This window comes from Pempheris klunzingeri, chromosome 3 (genome assembly GCF_042242105.1).
Source record: "Pempheris klunzingeri isolate RE-2024b chromosome 3, fPemKlu1.hap1, whole genome shotgun sequence".
Classification (NCBI taxonomy): domain Eukaryota; kingdom Metazoa; phylum Chordata; class Actinopteri; order Acropomatiformes; family Pempheridae; genus Pempheris; species Pempheris klunzingeri.
Window position 1 is genome coordinate 23,693,157 of NC_092014.1, and position 23,451 is coordinate 23,716,607.

The following is a 23,451-nucleotide window of genomic DNA, read 5'->3' on the forward strand; positions in this document are numbered from 1 at the left end:
ACCCAACTGCATTTATAAACAACTAGTCAAATGTATTCATGCATTTGTAAGCCCTGCCAGTTAACAGTACTCATTATTACGCAAAAATTAACACTAGTTGTGGACAAGTTACATATTAGTTAGCGCTAATTGTCAAAGTCAACGAAATGAAGCCACATACCGTTTTTTTTAACGGTAATGTGACACGCAAGTTAGCAAACTTTTGCTGCTTGTTTAATATGTGACTTTCGTCTTATTGAGTGAACACTGCCTTCGAGAAGGACTCAAACATACCTACCGTGTTGAGTATTCAGGATCAAAATGCTTTTTTAAAATGTCTTGGTCAAATTGCTTGGTAGAAGCACCTGTGCCTTCAGCGCTCTGAGAGGGTTCGCTGGCCTAGCGGCTGAGGTTTGTCTCCTAGCAACAAAACTCTCTCCCGGCATGCAACGCAGCCACACAAAGGCACGTTGCTGTTTGCTCTGTGTGAGAGGAACAGTTCCTTAGCAGCTCCTGAAGGCGTCACAAATGTAAAGAAGCACACAATTAACACTCAAAACATACGATACAGACTGATGTTTTTTGTAGTAAAAAGTTTATTTTCACAGTGCACAACAAACATCTTTTCACTCGTATATAAATAAAACTGCCAAGAAAACAGTAGTGTATAAAATTGGAACACCATTTGATCACAAGGGTACAAAATTGTCATCTCGTGCTTTTGGCCAAAATCATATCATATTAATCATATTAATAAAAAGAGTATCATGTTCGTGGCTGCATTAGTTTTCTTATAGTGCAGTAAAAATCCCCGTCATACAGTCTCTGGATCAGCCATGGCTGTTTTCCTTCTCTGTGACGCCACCAAACCCAGCTGTTAAAAAGAAACAAGAATGACACAAAAGTTAATTAATGTAAGTATTCAACCAGATAAAAAGGGACCATACGTACCATACATATTCCATCATTTAAGAGTCAAACCCTACCACATATCTGTACACAAGGCACGCAGCTACAGTAGTTACCCATACCTGTTGTGTAGCAGTGGTTGCCCTTTGTTCAGCTTGTGTCAGTCGTCTCTGGAGACGACTTGTCTTTTGTTGATACTCCGCTAGCTGCCTCTCACACTGCACAAACACACACAAACCAATTATTTACTCGGAGTTGGTTATTATAGACATAATTTTCATCTGCTTGTTGTTAGTAGATGTGGGCTCTGCATTTAGAAATACACAAAAATCCCCCCTTTGCTCCAAACTGTCTTTGTCACGCTGTTTGTTGCTGCTTAGCGCTTCTGATGCTACTGTTGGAAAGTTTCTGGTACATGCCTCCTGCTTCTTGTCTTTATGTAGCTGCTTGTCAGAGCACACTGTTACAAAGGAGCCCGGACACTTGCAGCTGACCAGGCCTGTTGATTAAAAGCTGCTAAACAGCAAAGGGCAGCTCCTTCCCATAGGTGGAGAGAGGACAGTACAAACCTCAGCAATGGTATTATGGTCCATTTCAAGCTGCATCTCCAGCTCGTGGGAACGCTGCTTCTGCCGATTCAGCTCAGCCCTGTAATAGACATTAAAAAAAGAGCTAAGCCCCTTCTTACAGAGACAAACACATCATTTATAAAGCCTTACTTTCAACACGTTCAATATTTCCTGCACATCTTAGCGTACTACAGCTGTCGCTGAGGGCAAAACAACTTCAAGTGCTAAGTAAATTCTTAAATTAAACTGTTATCCAATTCTTTGGTGCTGCATCTTAGCTGTTACTTTGTCTTTGATCCAGTGTTTGTGATAAAACTGATAAATATACATAAAAAACAGAAGTATCACAGGATATCACATCAGAGGCTTTTTTTCCTTATGTCATAAAAACACTTACATGTCTACTACTTCAAAGACTACTGCACTGAATATTAATTTGTTTCTTATTTTAAACTATCATATTGGGGATCAGAGCAGCATTGTTTTAGCAGTCAGTTACAGAAAATGTTTGCTCAGCCTCTTTGCTCTTCTTGAGCTTCACATATATCTACACAAGGAAAACAACGAGTAAAGTCACACTGACAGATGTTGTTAGAAGTAGTTGTTCATTCATGTATACGATCATTCTAAGGATCTAAACTGGCAACCGTTTGGTCCTGAAGCACATTTCTCAGTAGATCTTTTGCCAATGCCATATCTGCCATTGCGAGTTCTTACTTGAGGCCTGTGATTTTAGTCTCGAATGCCTGAACCAGGTTCTTGGCCTCTTCTTTCCAGCGCTGGGTACTTTTCTGCTGTGCAGTAAGGAGGCGCGTCAGGTCAGCGCTGGAGCTTCGGCTGCTTTCCTCCAGTTCCTGCACCCGAGCGTCCAGTCCCTGCTCCTTCAGGCTGTACTCTTGCTCCATCTGTGACAGCTGGAGAGGGTGTGGGGGGGGTGCATAAGGTCACTGCTGGTCCAAAATTCATTTCACTAGATGATGATGAATCCATGCCTTGCCTTGTACGAACTAATTATAACGAATGCTTTATGTTATCTTCAACAATTAAGTGGAAAATGCTTCAAAAATGATCAAACCGGTCAAATGAATCACTACAAACAATCATTATAGTGTAATTGGCATTGCTATATTTATTACATGAATATGAAGTAATGAAATGGACAGCTTGGCAATTTATAACATTGCGCATTATGTGAGTGGGCACTATGAATCCACTTGATGAGGGTGGCTTCAGCCACAGGTGCTTTTCCATGTGTGCATTCATTCTCTGTCTCCATCACCAGCACAAGTTTATTTAAGTCAAGTTTCGCTGCTGCATCTCCTTGACTCATTTTTGGCAGTTGTTCATAAGCTTTGAGGAAACCACGTTTTTCATTAAGGGAAAATCACTTTCTTTTACCTGTTATGGTTTTAATGTGCATGCAGCACCACCCTCAGGCACATCCTCCTACTTTAAAGACAAGTTACCATAATAAAACAATTACCGTAGTTTTTACCTTCATTTTTTTCTCATATGTTCTCATGTTTGAAAAGACCCAAAATTAACCTTGTATACTGATTATTTGATTACTATAAGCAAATTATCTATACAATATCATAGGAATCATTCTGTCTTACGGTACTTTATCCATATCAGCAGCTGATCGCTGTTACCGTGATTACTATCTGCTGTTTCCACTGTATTATCACACATGACTTGTGAGCGAAGCGTGTCTTGTATTATCCGCCTTTCTCTGGTTGTAACTTCTGCCAACAATCCCATCACCTTCTATGAAAGTTACTAAATATTTCTGTCAGTGATAGCTTTCCCACTGTTAATCCAAATGGTTGTTTGGCAAACACTTTCAGATCAGCAGGCTGAACAAATCCATTTTTTCTTTTCCAACTGCTTTCATGTTCTTCTCCTCTGCTTAAGGAGGTACTCCACTGATTTTATACATGAAGATTAGTTTACTCAGCATGAGTACTTCTCCTGAGCCTGAAAACAGTTGTAAAATGTCATCTGGGGCTTTAAAGGGAGCTTTCTAGAGCCTGAGAATATTTTTCTGGCAGTGTCATCTGGGTTATTTCAGCTTGGGCTTGAGAGAGCAAATTTATACCCAAATTACAAACTGAACGTGTTGAGTTTTTAAATATGTCGGCATTTTCCAGGCAGGGATAATGTAATCAAAGTTACAATATTGAGTTGCATTATTTGACGAAAATGATCCCCTGAACTCTTCTGCAAAGGCACCAGCAGGTCAAAGGTTTCACTTATCTTGTCAAATATCTTAATATCTATCACGTATCACAGAAATCCATGTTCTCCAGACTTTGGTGATCCCTTGACTTTTCCTCTAGTGACATCAGGTCAATATTATAATTTTAGTTTAGGACCAAATACCAGCAAAGCCAATGCTAAACTAACTGTTTTGGTTTGTATTGGTTTTATTCTACTCTACTGCTCATGTTTGAACACTCTTCTAATCGCTTTCTCACAAGTCTCTTAAATGTACGGAAGATCAACACTATATTGTGGAAATACCCCTTTAACAGGCTGTCCATCCTCTACTCCCCTTACATCCCTTCCACTGTCTCCCATCTTCTTCCATCCTTCTTGTTCATTATTCCAATGGTCCAGCACTCTGACCTTGTATAATTTAACCTACACCCGGAGTCACTACCTTGCTGTTATTCATTTATCACCAAAATTCAACGTCACTCTGGCTTAATCTCGTCTTTTCTGACATTTCTTTAGAGAGCGCCTATTCCTTTATTTCCCATCAATCAATACGTTACCTGTTGTTTGGCTTTCTTTTGTACTAGTAGGGTGGCCTTGCGCAGCTCATCCATCTCCCTGCGGAGCTGCAAGTTCTCCTGTTGCAGCTGGAGCCGCTCCTCACTGACGCCCACACAGTCGTCCCGGGCTGCAGCCAGAGAGCTCTGCAGCCGCCGCACTTCCTCCTGGCACCGTGACAGCTCCTCACTGTAGCTACAGAGGGATGGATGGATGCATCAAGAAAGGAAGGGGCGAGAGAGAGGCAGGAGAGGACAGAAATGTTATTTTTAACCATCATTATTGGCAGCAGAGAGAGCCACATGGCCACCTCCCCTGCTGCTGTGAGTGCTTCAGGATGGGAAGGTGGAGGGCTTAACTTCCTGCCCACAATAGTGAAGATTAAACCTGCAATGCTAAGTTACACTTACTCCATCTCCACCTTTTTCAGTTTGTTCTGGGTGCTTTGCAGAGTGAGGCTCATGTCTTCCTTCATCCTCTCTGCATCTAGACACCTCTGGTGAAGGACATCGATTTTCCTGAACTCTGGCTCTGCCCTGCCCTCCCTATACACCTGAAATAAAAAACACCACCGGCAGCATTAAACAATCATCGCCGGAGCTTAATTATAAAACCATGTGATCGAACACAATCAGAACTCTCTCTTTTGGTTCCACTGACTCCTGCATAGATACCTTCTCCAGCTCCTCCTCCACAGCTTTTCTCTCTCGCGAGGACCTTTCAATCTGAGACTCTTTATCTGCGCACTCCTGAAGAGACGTGGAAACAGAGAATCAGAATAAAAGTCCGAATAAAAAAAAAAAACGAATGAGTAAACAGGTGGAAACTGAAAAAAGATTCAGTATAACGTTGGAAGGAATTTAAGTGTGAGTAGTTTTCTGTCTGTCTCTATTGTGTTGGCCTTGTGGCTGGCGACTAGTCTGGGGTTGGCTCCAGCTCCCCTGTGACCCTCACGGATGAGCGGTGGATGGATGGATGGATGGATGGAAGGGAGGAAGGAATTTATCCTTAATGGTCCAGGTTCTTACCAGTTGCAGGGCAGACAGCTCCTCGGCCATACGGTGGATTTGAACATTGCACTGCTTGCGCACATTATCCACCTTTTAGAGATAAAGTCACACAGTTCAAAAACAGGCGATGACTATTGGGTTCTAGGTAATGCAATCGCTTGTACATCGCTTCCTTTAGATAGACAGTAACGTTTATATCAATAATAGTAAAGTAAAAAAACAGAAGAGAAATGCTACTATATTGATGTGGTACAGGAATCTGGGTAATATCCTTATTAGAGGACAGTATAGTCTAACCATGGCTTTAGTGTTCTATGCTGTCCTTATCCAGTGAAAGTGAGACAACGAAATTCAGAGAAGTAAAATTAGTTGTGGTTGATAATTTATATCAAAAGATAGCAGCCTTCAGATGAATCAGTTAACTTGATCTGTTATGTACTGAATCACCCAGAATGCCTCATTAAAATGACTCCTTTACAGTATTTAATCTCTAACATGTTTATTTGACATATTTAATTCTCTCGTGTGTAAGAGGAGATACTAGCTCGAGGCGTCCAGGTGGCCTTGGATTTTAAGATGCTAAAGATGTAATCTCAGTGTCCCCAGTTCTGGTGTGGGGATCACTGTTGCGCATTATCCCTTCTCTCTCCCATCATTTCCTGTCACCTCTCTTGTGTTAAAGTAAGTAAGTAAGGAAAGTAAGTGATCATGAAAACTAAAATTCATCATTTTAAGCCATGTACTCCTAGAGCCATTGTCCATTCTGAATAAAGGAATTATTCTTCAGCAACAAAACATCCCTAAGAGGTAAATTAAAAAGAGCTTCCTCAAAAAGGCACCCTGTGGATCACTAGCAAAGCTATGGCACAATCTTGTTGAAAGTGGGCCTCATTTTGTTTGCTCAAATTCACACGCACAAGGACAGAAACTTTATTTCTCTACAAGGAAACTCAACAGAGCACCTTTAAAGGTATCCAATTTTTCTTTACAAACAAAGTTCTGTTTACATTCAGTGTTTCTCACCAAAATGCCTTCTCTGTATCCTTGACATCTACTTAACATGCTGAACATTGTACTCTACTTGTCCTTAGCCTTTATTGGTAGGTTGTTATTTTTCTTGGCACATTACATCTGGCAGCTGTCCATCTACAGGACTTCTTGTCAATTTCTGCACACATGTCCTCATGCGTGTGCAAAGATGCTAAGGAAACGGAGCCCACCTCTCTGTAGCATTACTAGCGGCCAAAACTCCACAGGGTGGCTTTGAGCTGAGAGCCCGAATAACACTGGACACACCTCTATTTTGTGAAAACTCTACCACTCATGCATAATTGTCTGAGTGGCACTTAAGTCCTCGGCTGAGTCTGAGGTCTGACTGCCAATGTAAGCAGTTTTGGCGTTAATTCTTCATTACACACACTTATCTCAACGCTGAATGGCTTTAAGTGAAGATGAGGCAGGAAGAAGATTAACGTGAAAAAAAATGCCTCGCTTTGGCTCCAACGTTTAACCTCAACCTCCACCTCTATGAGAAAATTACCTGGAGGGCAAAGGAAGGTCCAATATTTATAGAAAGTCTAACACATCAACAGTTATTCTCTTAAATACCATCAATTGTTGAAGGCTAGCCAGAGATTAAGATGACAGCCAACGCCACTAGGCTTCATTAACAGGATTAAACAGTTGAAGGGCTTGATGAAGAAGACCCATTAATTGAGCATTAATCACCATGTCCCCGACTGAGGTTAGGCAGGGGGGAAAGAGCAGTGCTTTGCTTTTGGCTGAGTACATCAGTGCAGTTAGAGGTTGTGCTGCCATGTAAGGCTAATTATAAATCAAAAATCCTGTGGTTTCTGTAGTTTTTACAGATATTAACTTCTTTGAGCATTTAAGTGTACAGAGTCGGCACCAAGTAGCTTGACATTATCCAGTGCTTTAAGTAATAATGTGATTCATTCAGTAGCTTAAAAGCAAAATTTTGTCACACAAAGAGCAACTAACTTGGACAATGAAGTGTGTTTTTAGACTTTTTGTAAATTCTAAAGCCTACTCTGCACAGCAGACATTCTGTCCTGGAGTTTCAGTGCTGTGTCAACTTCTACAGAAACAGCCCAGCAGGTTTTGCTCAGTGAGCCATTCAGTAACTCCTCACCTCCTTTCTGGTGCGGGCTGCAGCATCCTGGATTAACTGTTTGATGGCCTCCTTTGTCTTCTCCAGCTCTTCTGCTTTCTGTTTCTCTCGTAACAGGGCCTGAAGGGAGAGGGTAAAGACAGCACATTTCAGAGAGTAAAGTCTGAAAGTGTTGAGGGGAATGTGGACACGTGTCAGAGGACAGCGCAGCTCAACAGACTGAGGTGAGGCCTCGGCCAGAGAAGACAGACAAAGAACAGGGAAGGGAAAGATTATGAAAGGAAGACAGAGAGGCTGCTGTGACCTGGTCCTTCTGCAATGCAGCCTCTTCGGCCACCTGAACACTCTCTCGGACTTTGGCCAGGGCATCGTACTTCTCCTCTTCTAGGGTCGTGCAACGCGCCTGGAGTTCCCCCACCTTTCTTTCCCACACAGTTTGCTCTCTGCGAACTGCCTCTGTCTCCTGAGAGGCAGTTTTTAGTCTGGCAAAGGAGAAAAAGGAGTGAGTACCAGCAACAGCAGGAAAGACTGTGAAACGCTGCTTGGCTCTGCAATCCTGTAAAACTGGTGTAAACGTCCGTGACTTCCCAAAGACTCTGTTCTTGTTGAAATTGGTTAATGGTGTTCACATATTGCTCCACGTATATACGTATAGTCAATTTATAAGTCAATTGAAAATCAGAATGTGGTATTTCCAGTCTAACGAACCATTTGTAAAACATGCTCGAATTCATCAAATTTTATGAAGATTACATATCACTTCCTCACCTCATTGGTCTGGAATTTACATCTCAGAGTTCGATAACACTGCATACATTTTACAAGTGATTGAAACTTTGGAAAGAGTCAGAAAAGGGTAATGACAGTGAAAGAGCAGTTTTACACATGCTCACCTGGCCTCTAGCTGGCTCAAGGCCACCTGAAGCTGTTGAAGCCGCCTGTCTGCTGCGTCCTCTCGTCCCTGAGCCTCTGCCACATCTTCCTCCTACGCATACATACATACACACACACATCCCTCTTGTTTTCTTTTTTTTTTAACTAAAATAGCTAAGATAATGACAAATGGAGGCTGCTTTAGCCCAAAGTGATGCTCTGAGCAAAAAAAGAATCCAGATTAAGTTCCCCACTTCCTTCCCTTCTCCCATTAGGTGGACAACCAATTTTCTTTTGCAATATATTTTCTATTCTACAAATTTTTCATCTTCTCTCACCCGTCTCTGGATCTGGTCCTGGACATTCTGCAGCAATTTGGTCATCTCGTCCACCTTGGCTGTGGCCATCCTCAGCTCAGCCTTGGCCTGCCTACACCAGGAGGACCAGGAGGAGAGAAAACAACAGTTCAAGCAAATAACAACATAGAAACCCAACTGCCATCATGAATTTATATTCACCTTTATTTTGTTATAACAATTGTTATTATATTATTACATCTCTGATGGGTTCAGTGAGAAAACTGCTGTCCACATAGTAAATATGAAGCTAGCACCAGCAGTCGGTTAGCTTAGAGCTAGTTTATAAAGATAGGAAACAGTCAGCAACAACTAGCCTGGCTCTATCCAAAGGGAACAAAACCACAGATGGATCCACCAACAAAATCCACATGCAAATACATTATGGCTCACAAGTCAACACATTGCATCTTGTTTGTTTAACCCCTACAAAACCGAAACGTAAAAGTGAGCTTCAGAGGTGCTGGTAGATGGATTTTGTTACCTTTGAACAGAGCCTGGATAGCTGTTTCCCCCTGTTTTTTAGCGCTAAGCTCTGCTAACCAGTTGCTGGCTGTAGCTTCATATTTACCACACAGACATGAGAGTCATATCAATCTTCTCACCTAACTCTCAACAAGAAAGAAATAAGTGCAATTTCCCAAAGTGTCAAACTATTCTTTTAACTTAGAGGCAAATTGTGGATTCTAAAGCTTGATGACAATGGAATATACCGCAAAGGCACATATTAATTGGAAATATGAAAATTCCACTTTTGTTCCTCACAAGAATGTGTTCAACCTGTATTTCCCACCTTTCAATCATCTACCTGTTTTTATACAGTAACTCGTATTACTTCTGTTGTACACGTCACTGGCCAAGAAGCAAACCTGTTAATCTGACGGCAAGTCTACAACTGATGTGGGCAATTGCCGTCAAAGGGGCAAAGACACCTCACAGCACATTTCCACAGAGACCTCTAAAAGCAGCCATTTTGAATCTCTGAGGTATTTCCTTACCTGAGCTGGCTGTGTAGCTCCTCCATCTCCGTGCTCTGCTCTGTCACCGTCCGCAGGAACTGCTGGTTAGTCTGCGTGTGGCAAGAGAGACAAGACTGCCATTTGTGAGGCATGACTCCAAACACACACCTTGAACTTTATCCCAAAAACTATTTCTCAAAACTTGTTACGTCCTTTTGCTGTAAAACTAAGAGAGCCCCTGTCATTCTTGGCTACAAAGTCAATAGTTCTCACATACAGTGACAGAAAAAGCCTGCTTGTATGAGAAGACAGAGAGGGGGAAGCCCAAGGCTTGCCCTCATTAAAATTGCATCAGAGGGATATAGTATTTCTCTCTCCTCACACACTGTATTATGTCCTAAGTGATCAGGCATGCATGTGTGTGTGTGTGTGTGTGTGTGTGCATGGGTTTGTATGTGGACAAATATATGCACAATGTGCTGTATGCCTTAATCCCTGACTAAAATAGAGCCTCTGTCAGATTACTGTCTAAATAGAGTCTGAACAGCTTGATGCTGAGTGTGTTTATTTGTGACTATAGGTGTGATCAGAGAGAGAGAGAGAGAGGGAAAGAGAGACAGAAAGAGAGAGGGACAAGTGTATAACAGTATGTGCTGGAAAAGAGAAAAAGCAAAAGTAGTGAGAGGATTACCAAGTAAGCTGACACTCCATTATACAACCAAGACAGTTCTGGCAGACTACCAGAGTGATTTAGAAACCGATTCACTTAGTTACAAAATTAATTATTAGAGCAGGGCTAATTTCGCAGAAGTGCACAGCATTTCGATCCCATGGCTAATTAGGAGGCAATAATTTAACACATTTTTAATTAACCGTCACGTACCGATTCCAGTTTCTGATTGGCCAACTGAAGTTTGTGCGCGTGCTGCTGGAACTGAACAAGCTGATTCTGTGATGGAAAAAAGAGGCATTCGATAAAAGGTAACTGCTTGTAATGACCTCATGCTTATATCAAGCACTAACGGACTCTAATTAACCTCGCTTCTACGATAGTGGCTCCATCTAGTGGTGAAAGGCTGATGAGTTAATAATGGGCTAATAATGTGCTTGCTCTGCATTTTAATGTTGGAATACTGAACCTTGAGCTGCTGTCTCTGAGAATCATGGATCTGTCCGTCAGAGATGGTCTTCTGATAGAGCTGCTGGAGATGGTCCAGCTCCTGGGCTGCTGTCTGCCACAGCTCCATGGCCTGAACCCGCTCCTAAACAAATACACAAAAACAAATACACACACATATTCACACAGGGCAGCACGGTGGTGCGGCGGTTTACACTGCTGCCTCACAGCAAGAAGGTTCCGGTATGTGGTTTGCAGTTTGATCCTGGGTCCTCTCCATGCCTGCGTGGGTTTTCTCTGAGTCCTCTGGCTTCCTCCCACAGTCCAAAGACATGCAGGTTAGGTTCAGTGGTGACTCTAAATTGCGTGTAAGTGTGAGTGTGTGCATGAATAATTGTCTGTCACTAAGTGTTGGCCCTGTGATTGACTGGCAACTTGTCCAGGGTGTACCCCGCCTCTTGCCCAAAGTCAGCTGGGATTAGCTCCAGCCCCCCTACACGACCCTTAAGGATAAGCGGTATAGATAATGGGTGGATGGATGGACATATTTATGGACACTCAGAGGCATTTCTTCATGTTAAAGAAACTTTGCTCACTTAACAGGAGTTATACGAGAAGAACAATATTGTCCTGCCTCATTTAGTTCAAAGACTGATCCATGACATAACCTTGTGTAGACCAGGTACTTGCAGTGTGAAAAACAGCTAGACTCTGTAAGAGAGAGCAGCTGTAAAACTGTCTTATTTTTATGTTGCATCTTGTTAGCAAGCGAGTGAGTCACCACTAAATTCAAAAATCACTGGGGTTCTGCTCAGAGTTATGAAAGTGTGCAATACTGGCAACTTCATTATAAGAGCAGTGCTGTGTAGAGCCACTGGGACCAGCTGTTGTTGTTAGTGTTGTCAGTTATTACCTCCAAAGCATGCTCCAGCTGCTCAATAAACCATTACATCTTGTTTTCTGTTGCTACATATGTGAAATACACAAGATACAACATGTAAATATGACAGTTTACAAGTTGTGGGAAAGCAGCTCTGACAGAGCTAGGCTGAGTATTTTCCTCACCCTCAAGTCTGTGTATTGAGCCAATTTAAAATAAGACTATGTATATTTTGAGAGGAGAAATAACACAGTCTTCTTCTTATAAATGAAATGCTGAATTCATAATCAATAACACGTCATTATTTATGCACTTGGTATGGTATGATTATCAACTTATGGTGGCCAATGCTGCTTAATGTTAGCAAACTAGGTGAATACTGCTGTATAACACAATATTCAGCCACTTCGCTGACTCTCCTCCACTTGCTGCTACTGCTGCTGCCTGCTACTGTAATATTACTTTAGTATTTTTGTTGAATGCTAAGCAGTGGTTTAGTTATATAGACTTGCTTGAAACACACCCCAAACACAACAAATCTCTCCACGGAATGCACAGATAAAACCCATGTTGTTTTTCCTCGAACTCCCAGTAAGACAGCAAACAAGTTCATTTCTCACTGTGCTGGAGCATTCCCTTAGACTGTACCATGTCACAGTATGACAAATTACACGTGCAGCATGCAAACATGACTGCGAAAGTGGACTTAAATCGACATAGCTTTATCACATGTAGACATAAGCAGACCTGTTCGGAGAGCTGGACCTGTTCTTGGAGGTTTCTGGTGACTGCTCCCTCCTCCAGTGTGCTGCCCTCCATTACTGAAGCAAGCGGCAGGGCATGAAGCTGCTTCTCAACAGACTCCCTCAGCTCTGCGTGCAGCCTGGTAAAAGCGAATTGAAAAAGTAATTTATGAAAAAGTAATAAAACTGCAGATAGTTTTTGTTTTTAAATAAAATATCACATATTTATTTTCCGTGAATCAAGCACACTTAATTTAGCCGTAATTTAAATAGTCAACATGCCTTCATCATCAACAGCCAACCAAACTAACATTACTACTCTACCACCACTCGCTGTTTCCCTATTATGAGTCTAAGTTAGAAAACCAATCAATAGCATATATTTTCTAAGAACATCTCTGATTGACTGATTGATTGATTGATTGATTGATTGATTGATGTGATAAATTATTGCTTTTGTCTCGTCTTGTCAAACAACTCTCTATATGTTGAGGAATTTCTCTACCTTTCATTCTCCTTGACAACCCTCTCCAACTTCACTTTGACGTCTGTCATCATCCCCTGTTGATTTAAACAAACAGATCATGTCGTATGCTGTATATCTACAATACATTCATTCTAATTCCATAGATGAAGCCATGATTTTTCACATTTGTTGCACATTTGTGTTTTTCACCTGGTATCTCTGCAGCTGCTCAGTCATTTCATCCATGTGCCGATCGTACTCTGCTATTAAAGGAGCCATTACACTGTAACACAGATGAGTCATGACGTCACTTGCTTGAAAGAGTATTTGCCCCCCCCCCAGTGCACTCATATCAGCACAACCCTTGCTTCCTCATAACTTGGACAACGAGAATTATTGACTGTCACACAAGAGAGAGTTTCATTGCGCCTGACCTTCTATCTGAGATCCAGGGTGCAGGAGACTCTGCCCGTCTAGCCTCCTCAGCCTAATGAACATAAGAGACGCAGGGGGTGACAGTTAGCATTATGGGATGTCCAGTTGTAGAGGATTTGATTAAAAACAGATAGAGGGGTTACAGAGAACAGAACCTTCATTAATAAAAACTCCAATATAAGTATGATATACCTTGTGAATAATTTCCTAACAAACTCAAATATGTGAAACCACCAACTAATTAGCCAAATCTTTGTCAGTTTATAACAGTTTTTACAGGTGTCTTTGTACCTGAGATGATGTAGATTGAGTCCGGTGCTCATGCTGATACTGGCTGAGAGCTGAATTTAACCTGTGGACTGAAAACCAACACAAACCCATGTGTGCAGCATTACAAGAATTCTAGAGGTGCATGTTGACTCTGGAGTTGAGTGTCTGGCAATCCAAGCAACGGTTGGCTGTGTTTACTGGCAAGCACACCGCCAGTGCAGCCATATGTCAAGTTATAGCAGTATTGCTGAGAGCAGTCAAATTTAGGCCAGAAGTTAAGTACAGGTCAGAGTAATTCTAAAGAGAATTAGACAGAGGCCATGAATGAGTGACAGGAAGACATATGTGAGAAGGCAGCAAAGATGACTGATTGATAAACGGAACAATCATGCATGTCATGAAATGATGAGAGAGCTTGGCATACATTCATCAAGCCTTTCAGAGCAGGAAACTGGTCATAACCAAGCAACAAATTTCAGCAAGAACATTTGGTCCTGCCATTGGGCAGAGGAGTAAAAACATTCCATCAAAAAGATTTCAAGCAGTACCTTTGGATTGGATTTGTCGTGAATGTATTGGATAATATGAAATCAGCACTTTAGTATCAACAAGTGGTTCTGGATGCATGATGGCTGATGTTTTGGCCAAAGGTGAAGGTGCACATGTGTCCAGGCACACATAAGGCCAATGAAATAAAAGCATCACCTAACTTATTATACTGTCTAAGTGCTGGATCGTGCTATCAATTTACAAAGCAGATCAATAATCATTTATATCTTGGTTTTGGAGCCTTTTGTCAGTTTTAGAGGACATTTACCTTTATTAGCCCTTAGCAACCAAAAATGATGTTATTTCAGTATTAATATTGGACTGTATCATACTAATAGTCCCAGTGCATTTCCTATGACTGACTCTGAGATTCTTAACGAATCATGGCTCTGATGTGCTTATATTTATTTGTCCTATTTTAATGAACTTATACACACATGATCTACAATACAGTGTGTATCTAAGTAGACATTATGTAGCCTAATAATGATGCGCAGTGCCTTGTAACTTCGTTTGGGGCTGTCTCATCTGCGTCATATCATATCATTTCATTTTGAATTTACAGCCTGTTATTATTCTCCATCTGAATTTCCCTTGAAGGAGATTTTGAAATTTGAGCTGGACTAGTGTGTTCTCGCTGGCTTGTCCTTACCTTGATCACGTAAAAACTCAACATCTGCTTCCATGTTGAAGGCGCAGCCTAGACAGAAGCAAAACACTTTGAGTCGGCGAGTTGAAAACCATCACCAGTGACGTTAAGTTGCCTCGCAAACTCAAGCTTAACGTTAAAATAAAGCCGTCTGTATTTCAGCTGACAGTGATGCAAAGCCGCTTAAAATGAGGTAGCTTGCGTTAACCGTGGTTACCATGGGTGTATACCTGGTGCAGCTAGCGTTAGCTGGGGCAGCTAATCAATCTCAGCTGAGAAGGCTTTCTATCTGTTAAACTAACATGCTAACAAGCTAACATACAACACAGGAGGTTTTCAGAGAAAAAGGCGACGCTTACGAGTTACATACATGCATTATTTAACATATGGTGGTTTAAAATACAAAAAGACAGAAATTTGAGTTTTACTTTAATCTTCGTTTCCGCCGTCCGTTTGAAGTAAACAAATAACAACCAATGGCAATGAAGCTGTGCACCGCAAATGTTCTTCCGTCTGTGCTACAGTAAAGCACGAAGGTTCCGCTCCGTGTGGGGAAGCTTCGGTCCAAAATACTTCGGAGGATATGTCAATTCAGGAAGCACACTCGTTTTGTTTCCTTATGAGTATACGTATGACGTTTTTCCAGGGGAAAGACATTATGTTTTCACCCCTAGATACCTCTCGAACAGTTGGTCGTATGCCTTATTGACAAAATTAGGTTTGGGTATGCTAATACAGACTGACTGTCAGCGTCCTCTGGGTCGTTTATTTATTGGTCAAGATTTGAGATCAAGTATAATCTGAACGCACAACATGGACACTAAGTAAGTACACTTTGATACATAATCGTGCCAAGTTCTCCATAACAGGAAGTCCCCTTTGCTATCTTGGAGTTATTGAGCAACTGCCTTAGACATTAACCTAATTTGATAACAAAGTGTTGAAAGAGCCGAACAGGGAGCTCATTCAGCACAAGCTGGAGCACAGCTGACAGTAGTCTATCTAGTCCGAGAGTCTTTGGAGCTTTCACAACATGGGGGTAGCTGGTGTGCTCCACTTTGTGGCTCTTCTCCACGTTCTACTGTGCTGTGAATCCCAGTAAGTTTGCAGTGTATTTCTGCACTGTGTCACTGTGGTCATATGGCAGAATCTCATTCTGAGTGAATTTTACTTTCAGTCCGCGTACCCAAATGGAGTTTTTGATCCAGAACACCTGGGATAGCAATCCTGTGAAGCATGACCCTATCAACATCGTCTTCTCTCCTGGCCCAGGAGGGCTGAAGATGGAGGTGTCTGGTCCCTTCTTCAATGACCCAGAAGCTCCAGCGGGACCTCCGGGTCATGCCTTCCCCGGACTCTGGGATTATGAAGGTGGGTAAGAGGGAAGCAGGCGACGCTGTGTGTATGGTACTGCACTGAACAGCTTCTTCCTCCAAATATATCTGTACTAATGTAGAAAGAGCTGTCAGGGCTTTGCTGACAGATCCATGCTGAATGTGTGTGAATAAAGTGATTTCCAAAATGTGATCTTAAAAAAGATAGAATTATTGTCTTAATGTAATGGAATGTGAAATTACATTGGCAAATGGAACAACTAAATGTGTCATTTTAACATATGTTTTTTAATTTTCATAATTTTTAAAAACTTTTTAAAAAATAGCATTTAACTGAAGAAAATACTAATTTCAAGACTGATTTCACAGTGTTCATTAAATAACTTTTTAATCCAATGCATTAGATGTTAATGTATTTTTTCTGATTACATTTTAAACTATTTTTGAGTGCATCGCTCATAAAAGGAATAGTTCAACATTGTGGAAAACATGCGCACTTGCCAAGAGTTAGATGAGAAGATCTCTACCACTCTCGTATCTATCAGTTCAATATGAAGCCAAACTGACAAATTGTCGTTTCCTTTGTCTCCATGTTATATCTCCAGCTTCATATTCAATGGACACATTTTCACCCCCTCATCTGACTTCCTGCAAGAAAGCGAGGGAGCATATTTCCCAAAATGTCAAACTATTCCGTTGACTGATTGTAATTAACCGATTTAAAAGTGTGTAATTATTCCAAGGACACCCTCTAGACTCCACAGTGTTGACTCAAATTGAACTTTATAAACTTCACAAAGGTCACAGCGATGGCCTATTGTAATAGATTGCACTATACTGCAGGTGTGCAGGTTTTGCTTTTATGGTTCCCACCCCTGAATAGTTGTGCTTATTATAACTTTATTTTGTCAGTCTGTGTGATAAAATTATGGGCCACCCTGAAAGCTGAGATAAAGTGAAAAATATACTCCAATGAGGTTGTAGAGACGAAGGACTAGCTCTGTTTATGAGGCCATAATAGTAATTGCGTTATCATTATTATAGTGACACAGCAATTAAACCCTGTGATGAGGTTGAGTAATAACAATCCTATCTAATTGACCTTAAGTAAGTTCGATTTCTGGTTAATGAGCCCCACATATTTGGCCTCATTAATGTTACTTATTAGATTGGAAACCAACCCCATTATAATCTAAGTAGATAATGAGCATACTGCCAGGTTTACTGGTGTGAGCTGGTCTTCAGATCTTTTCAGAAAGTTTATATATCTGTAATTTTTACATAATCTTGTTTAACTGTAACTTAAAATAAATGACTCAAATTATTCAATTATTGTCTTTTCTTCTCTGAAAAAGATGCCGATAAGTTTAATAGCACATTTTAATCAGTTTGTTAATGCGTGATTAAAGGCCTTATCTTGATTCAGTTATTTTTCTCCTCAGTTGTGGAGTCTTTCTTCCTAGATAGTACTACAGAAAATTACCTAGAAGTGGAACTATGCCCGTAAGTACAGAGCTTCGCCTTTGTTACATCCATATCTGTGCTCATATGTTTGGACAATCACGTAACAAACATAAAAACTGTGTTTTCATTTTAGACATGGACAGCACCTGATATTATTGCTATCAGGAGTCGGTCAAGCATTCCTGGTAGGCAGACATTAAGGGAGTTACTGAAAGGGGCAGCGGTACTTTGGTACTTTTAGATGTGCTAAGTCTTATTTCTGTCTTGAAATTCTCTCTCCAGCAACAAATGCCCATGGTGTTTGATGCCACGATCAAAGGGGACAGGTGGATGGGTGAGGCTCTCATCCCCTGGTCGTACTTCCCTCCCAATATCAATAAGATGAACTCCTACGCCATCCATGGCTCAGGAGAGAAGCGTACATATGAGGCTCTCTATCCTATCCCCAAGGAGGAGGTAGCGGAAGGCCAAAAACCCAACTTGTGAGTATGCTGACTTTTATGATTACAGTCATTAGACTGTAGACATTATTTATAGTATAGTTTTGTTTTGAAGGGGTAGTGCGTGGAGTTGGAGGACTTGTGAGGGACAGATTTTTTCTGGTAAACGCCTACATCTTTTAAATTCTGTGTTTGTAACGCAGCTTTTCTGTTGCGGATTTGAAGTCTCAATCCTCAGCCAAGATGACCCTAATGACATCACGAGGATTGTTTTCATGACATCATCAGGGTTATTTTCTTAGACTTCAGAGACACTTCTTCCAGAGCCATAATGGACATTTTACAAGCCAGTTTCACAAGCTGAGTTGTACTTCTCATCATGAGTAAACTGGTCGTCATGTGTGAAATTGGTGGAATCATCCTTTAATTTTTTTTTTTTTTTTTTCTATGTTAGAATTTGATACAAAAAAAGTGTGGATGACAAAGCGTTTACAAGCCAACCTCCAACTTGCTCTGGCTACACACTCAAAACATGACATGAACAGTATATGTGTGTTTGTGAGAGCATCCGATGTTATATTCTCTCTCTGTCTCTTAGCCACCGCCTGGAGTATTTCCAAAATTTCCGCCTGCAAAGCATCATGGGAGAAGATTGGGTCCAGCCAGAGTCTCCTCTGTGGATTGGAAAACCTTGAGCTTTTCAAAAAAACGCTCCTTTTTTTGTCTCTCTCTATCTTGCACACACAGACACACACACACAAAGACACGGCAGGGCAATAGTACAAACACTCATTGATGGTGAACAAAGGGCAATCAGTCTTTATTAGTTAATGATGTCAAACAATATGACAAGAAATATGTTATCAGCTTGTCAGAGCGTATTAGCCCTCACACACATCTGTGCAAGCACACAGTCACACACACATCACACGGTATTGGACATCACCTTAAACTGCCTTGGCAGAGTGTGACCTGCAGCGGTTATACTGTGCATGGTGGCAAGGAGTGCTCACTTTGACATTCAGCTCCTGTGTGCCTGTGCGTTTCACTTCAGTGAGATGAACCACAGCAGGTTCTTGTGATTCTTTGCCCCGACTGTGAAGAGAGACACACGCACACACACACAAACAATCACATACAACTAAAGTGAAAAATCTATTCTTAAGAGCTACATGCTCGGGCTTTGAATGAGTGCTGTACAGTAATCATTCCATTACTTTTATTAATTTCCTTTTACAATAAAATATTTTTACATATTGCAAGTGAAGTGTAATGTCAGTGATAACTGGATTAATTCTGTGATTATTGGACAGATGTCACTGTAATTTAATCGATCATTTCATTTATGACTGATCTGTGACCAAGTTTCAGTGTTATGTCTATCTATTAAATCGCATCATTTTAAAAAATATGCTTTTTTTTTGTATTTTTTCCTTCCTTTTTTAAGCTAGATGACAAGTTTGCAGCAGTAGAGGAAATACCCAAATCTTCAGATTCAAATACAAAGTACCAATACAATGCAAAAGCACTCTATTACATGCAAGTATTATCAGCAATGTACTGAAAAAAAATCAAAAGTACTCATTATGGCCCCTGTGACAGATATTATATGTGACATTTTTAGATTGCTAGGACTGATGCAACATTCTGTAAGCAGCATTTTACTGCTGTAGCTGCCCAAGGTGGAGCCAGTTTAAACTACTCTATATATAGTGTAGTCCATAGTTTAGTTAATGGGTTTCCAAACTAGGGATCAATAGATAAATCTGAGAGGTTGTAGGGGGATAAATGGTGTAATGAAGAAAAAATAAAGTTCTAATACACCAATGTACCTCAATTGTTTGGACACAGCCATAATCATTGCTTTATCTGCAGGTGGGAGACATTGGATAATTTTACCTTGGCCTCACAGAGTTATTTCAGTGAGAGGTTTGGAGAAGAAATTACTCTTGGCACAAACATAGCATGGACGTCCTACTAGAAACTGCTTATTTGTAAGCCAAAAAGATTTGGAGCCGCTGGTTTGATCTTTAAAACTGCAATTTTTGTTATGTAAAGTCTTAATCTTAAAAGTAATCAGAACTCCATCTCTTGAATAAATGAAATGGGGTAAAAAAGTATAATATGAGTAAAAGTTTAAAGTAAGCAGAAAATGGAAATGGCGAACTAGTCCTTTAACTTGACTGATGTGGAATATATATGCTGTCATTATGTAAAATGGTACAGTAGTATGAAATGGTCCGCTAATGACAAATCAAATGAAATAAAGTAGGTTGACAGCTGCTTGGAATATTGAACTGATTCATTCTGCCGCTCTGCAGTTCATCCCCCCTCACATATATATCAAAGTCCCCACCACTTACTTTTCTACCTACTTTTAGGAGTTGAGATCACAGGCCCTCTGATCCCGAACACACACCGGCACACACACACGATGACTAGGGACTCACAAATCTCTGTCTTCTCTCCATGACCTGGCGAGCCTTTCCCCCTTGCCCCTGCTACAGCTCTTTGTAGAGCCTGTGTATTTATCAGAGGCTCCTCGCAGATCACTGGCTGGCAAACCACTTCTCCTGACCAGGAGACGGGGGGCCGATTGATTTTCATGTTGGATGTGTTGCTCTTCGCTGTGGCAGCCCAAAAGCCCATATTGAGCCCTATCAGTTTTAATTGGCGTTCTCGTCTTTGAAATGCGTGCAGTGATTAGGCCTAGAGAGCCCACTGCTTAAGCTCCCTCCTTATCATCGCCTGCGGTGCCTTGCCACCATACTGCACACTATTCACATGCTCCCAGAGTTGGCACATTGTATTTTACCGGCACATCTAATAAAAATTTGACCTAAAATATGTTTTAGGACACATTTAGACGGAATGTGGTCTTCATAGAACACTTTGATGAATACATACGGCTGCACACATCCACCTGCGCGCAGACGGAGGATGTGTGTCCCCACTAAGACTTAAACCCAGTCCTCTAATTAGTGTGAAGAGATGAGAGGCGAGAGCAGAACAGGTAGCTGCCTCTCCTCTACCGCCAAAGCCCCCGGCAGACAAGCAGACACAAGAGCCGTCTTATCCCCCTCAGAAAAAGAGACCAGTCTGCTCTAAAACATTCAACACCAGCTTAAGGGTGATTCGGTGTGTCAGAAACTTTCTGGTGATCAACCCAGGCCTAGTTCCCCTTTTTTTTTTCCAAGGGACGTGGGTCTCATTTCTTCAAGTTTAAACAGCGTTTCAGGGTATGAATCAGGATAAAGTTGTAGTGAAAAATAGAACGCGGGGGATAAGGAGTGATCTCGGAACATGAAAAGAGTGAGAGATTGAAAAAATGAAAACGGTAATGACTTTTCCTAGTTTAAGGGGCTCTGTGATAGAGACCCAAATGAAAGATTCATACTGGAGCTAATATGATACTGGGCCAATTTGTGGCCTTTGCAGGCTAATGCTAAAAACAGTATCAGATTGTACAAAGTAATAGAACTTATCAACACTGTGCAGTACACAATCTTTATGTGGCTGGCTTCCAAAATACGACATTGCACAAACAGAGGCACAATTTGATCAGTGTTCATGTGGGACTTTATCATACTTAATCACCAAAGTGTAATTTAGGTCTAAACTATGGACAGCCATATCATCAATCTATTTTTACAACAACCAAGGCAACACCAGTCATAAAATATGGTAATGCACCAGCGGAGCTGTGTTGTGTCAGGCCTCCACTAAGGTGAAAGTGAACAGGCTTATAATAAAGCCCTAATGGAAAGGAACATGGCATCCCAAGTGTTTCGCTGGACCAACTGAATGCTTATTAACTCTGTCTAATTATTGTCCAACAAGTCCATCATTACTGAGAGGGCTGCAGGGGTGAAGGACGGGAAGAGTGGTCCTGGGCACAAAAAAGGATCTGGACCTAAATTCAGCGGCAATGTGTGTGTGTGTGTGTGCGTGTGTGTGTGTGTGTGTGTGTGTGTGTGTGTGTGTGTGTGTGTGTGCGCGTGCGCACATGATAACACGGGTACTAATTGCAGTTGAAGCCTGCTAGTGTTTGAGTACGAGGATGGCATGGGCAGAATGTGGGATGAAGCTGTAAGAGGCTGGGGAAAGGAAAAGAGAGATGCAGAGCCAAGCGAATGCCAGGGACATTAATGAGGGCCAGACGAGTTGTACTTCTCAATAACACTGCAGTGAGCAAGGGGAGAGACGGGGGGGGGGGGGAATAGAAAAAGAAAGAGGGACAGAGGGGTTTCATTACAGAAGAATGTTAGACAACCATTTGCAAACTTAAGCAAGCAAAGGTCTTTTTTTTTCCTTCTCACACTTACACATCCGTAAATTTGCACATACAAATAGAATGTGATCCACTCAAACAGATACATGCAGAAATTGCCTTCATGTTTACGAATCAGTGCTAATATATATGCATTAACATCTTACAGTCGGAGTTAATAATTAACAATTACTTCTGCTCACGTACACACACACCACACATGCACTCACACCCATGGGCGTACACACACAGAGAAATATAAAGACAGGCACCGCTGCTCAATTCATGTGTCACAAGAGGGAATGGGATTCATATGTTATCAGCGCATAAACATTAGAAAGAAATGATATCAGTAAGAGGGGAAAAGAAAGTAAATTAAGCTTTCTTTGTTATCAACACAGAATATAAATCATGAGTGTTTGCCTAATTGATTCTATTACATTCCCACCTGCCTGCCGACTCTCTCATCCATCCGTGTATTGTTTATCTTCATTTTAAGCTAGATGGATGAAAAAGGTTGTTATTGGATGTGAAGCCCGCTGAATTCCATCCTTTTTAGCAAGCACATTAATTGCCAAGGAGATGCGCCGCGCAATTATTAGAGAATCTGTTATTGGACGATGGACTCACAATGAAGTGAGCCCTTGATGCAGAAGTTTGTTTGTTTAGGAGAAACAAGATTGTGATATTTTCTTTTGTTTTCACTAGCAAGCAGGCCGCGTTACGCTAGAAGGTATTTGCAGTTTGATATTACTGGTGGTAAGTAAGCAAGTTCACTAACTCTTAATTGGCAAATAAATCACACTGTTTCCATAGCAACAAACACTTAAAAGTGGTAATGGCAAAATGAGAGCATGCCGATAGTGTCTCAGCACACCGAGGTGGTGTGTGCATGTTTGTGCACATGTGAGTCTGTCCACTCATGCATGTGTGTTTTCACCCCCTCCAGCTCATTACCATACAGCCTTGTTAGTATAACTGCTGCTATGTACTGTACATGGCACGCCGTTTCATTCCATTAGGTCTCATTTTGTCCGTACTGCTGTTACAGAAGGAGCTGCAGCCTTGCCCATTTCAAATCTTGACAAATGTTGAAATAACAATGCAGTTAATTGCATATTGTGACCCCAAAAAATAATTACATCATTAGGTGTCACAGTCTCTCCATGCATTTTTTCCACTAGGTCCATGCTTGTGATTCTTCTTATCTATATCCTTTCTCCATCATTATTATTATTATTTACCTGCTTTCTCTTTTAAAATCTTCTAAATT

General features: G+C 41.2%; 2 protein-coding genes across 2 annotated transcripts; one reads left to right on the forward strand and one right to left on the reverse strand.

Annotated features, from left to right (window-relative positions):
• Positions 1–597: 597 nt before the first annotated feature.
• sclt1 (sodium channel and clathrin linker 1) lies at positions 598–15,174 on the reverse strand. The gene is made up of 22 exons (XM_070827494.1): positions 15,099–15,174; positions 14,674–14,721; positions 13,494–13,561; positions 13,202–13,254; positions 12,978–13,050; positions 12,807–12,862; positions 12,306–12,441; positions 10,701–10,823; positions 10,445–10,510; positions 9,601–9,671; positions 8,585–8,675; positions 8,267–8,358; positions 7,678–7,855; positions 7,395–7,493; positions 5,261–5,332; positions 4,907–4,981; positions 4,643–4,785; positions 4,235–4,427; positions 2,175–2,371; positions 1,458–1,536; positions 1,011–1,106; positions 598–853 (listed from the first exon to the last, which is right to left on the reverse strand). Exons 2-22 carry the CDS (start codon positions 14,705–14,707, stop codon positions 794–796), a joined length of 2,055 nt encoding a protein of 684 aa, XP_070683595.1. The 5' UTR covers positions 14,708–14,721; positions 15,099–15,174; the 3' UTR covers positions 598–793.
• Positions 15,175–15,685: 511 nt separating this feature from the next.
• Positions 15,686–19,279, forward strand: c3h4orf33 (chromosome 3 C4orf33 homolog). The gene is made up of 6 exons (XM_070827596.1): positions 15,686–15,768; positions 15,848–16,041; positions 17,447–17,507; positions 17,602–17,653; positions 17,751–17,950; positions 18,507–19,279. Exons 1-6 carry the CDS (start codon positions 15,704–15,706, stop codon positions 18,601–18,603), a joined length of 669 nt encoding a protein of 222 aa, XP_070683697.1. The 5' UTR covers positions 15,686–15,703; the 3' UTR covers positions 18,604–19,279.
• The last annotated feature ends 4,172 nt before the right edge of the window (positions 19,280–23,451 follow it).

Coding starts and splice junctions, on each gene's coding strand:
- sclt1 (XM_070827494.1), bottom strand. CDS start 14,707: ATGGAAGCAGATGTTGAGTTTTTACGTGATCAAG. Junction 8,359..8,584: donor AGGACCAGATCCAGAGACGG/GTGAGAGAAGAT, acceptor ATGTATGCGTAG/GAGGAAGATGTGGCAGAGGC. Junction 5,333..7,394: donor CAGCCCGCACCAGAAAGGAG/GTGAGGAGTTAC, acceptor TATCTCTAAAAG/GTGGATAATGTGCGCAAGCA.
- c3h4orf33 (XM_070827596.1), top strand. CDS start 15,704: ATGGGGGTAGCTGGTGTGCTCCACTTTGTGGCTCTTCTCCACGTTCTA. Junction 16,042..17,446: donor CGGACTCTGGGATTATGAAG/GTGGGTAAGAGG, acceptor TTTTCTCCTCAG/TTGTGGAGTCTTTCTTCCTA. Junction 17,654..17,750: donor GAGTCGGTCAAGCATTCCTG/GTAGGCAGACAT, acceptor TTCTCTCTCCAG/CAACAAATGCCCATGGTGTT.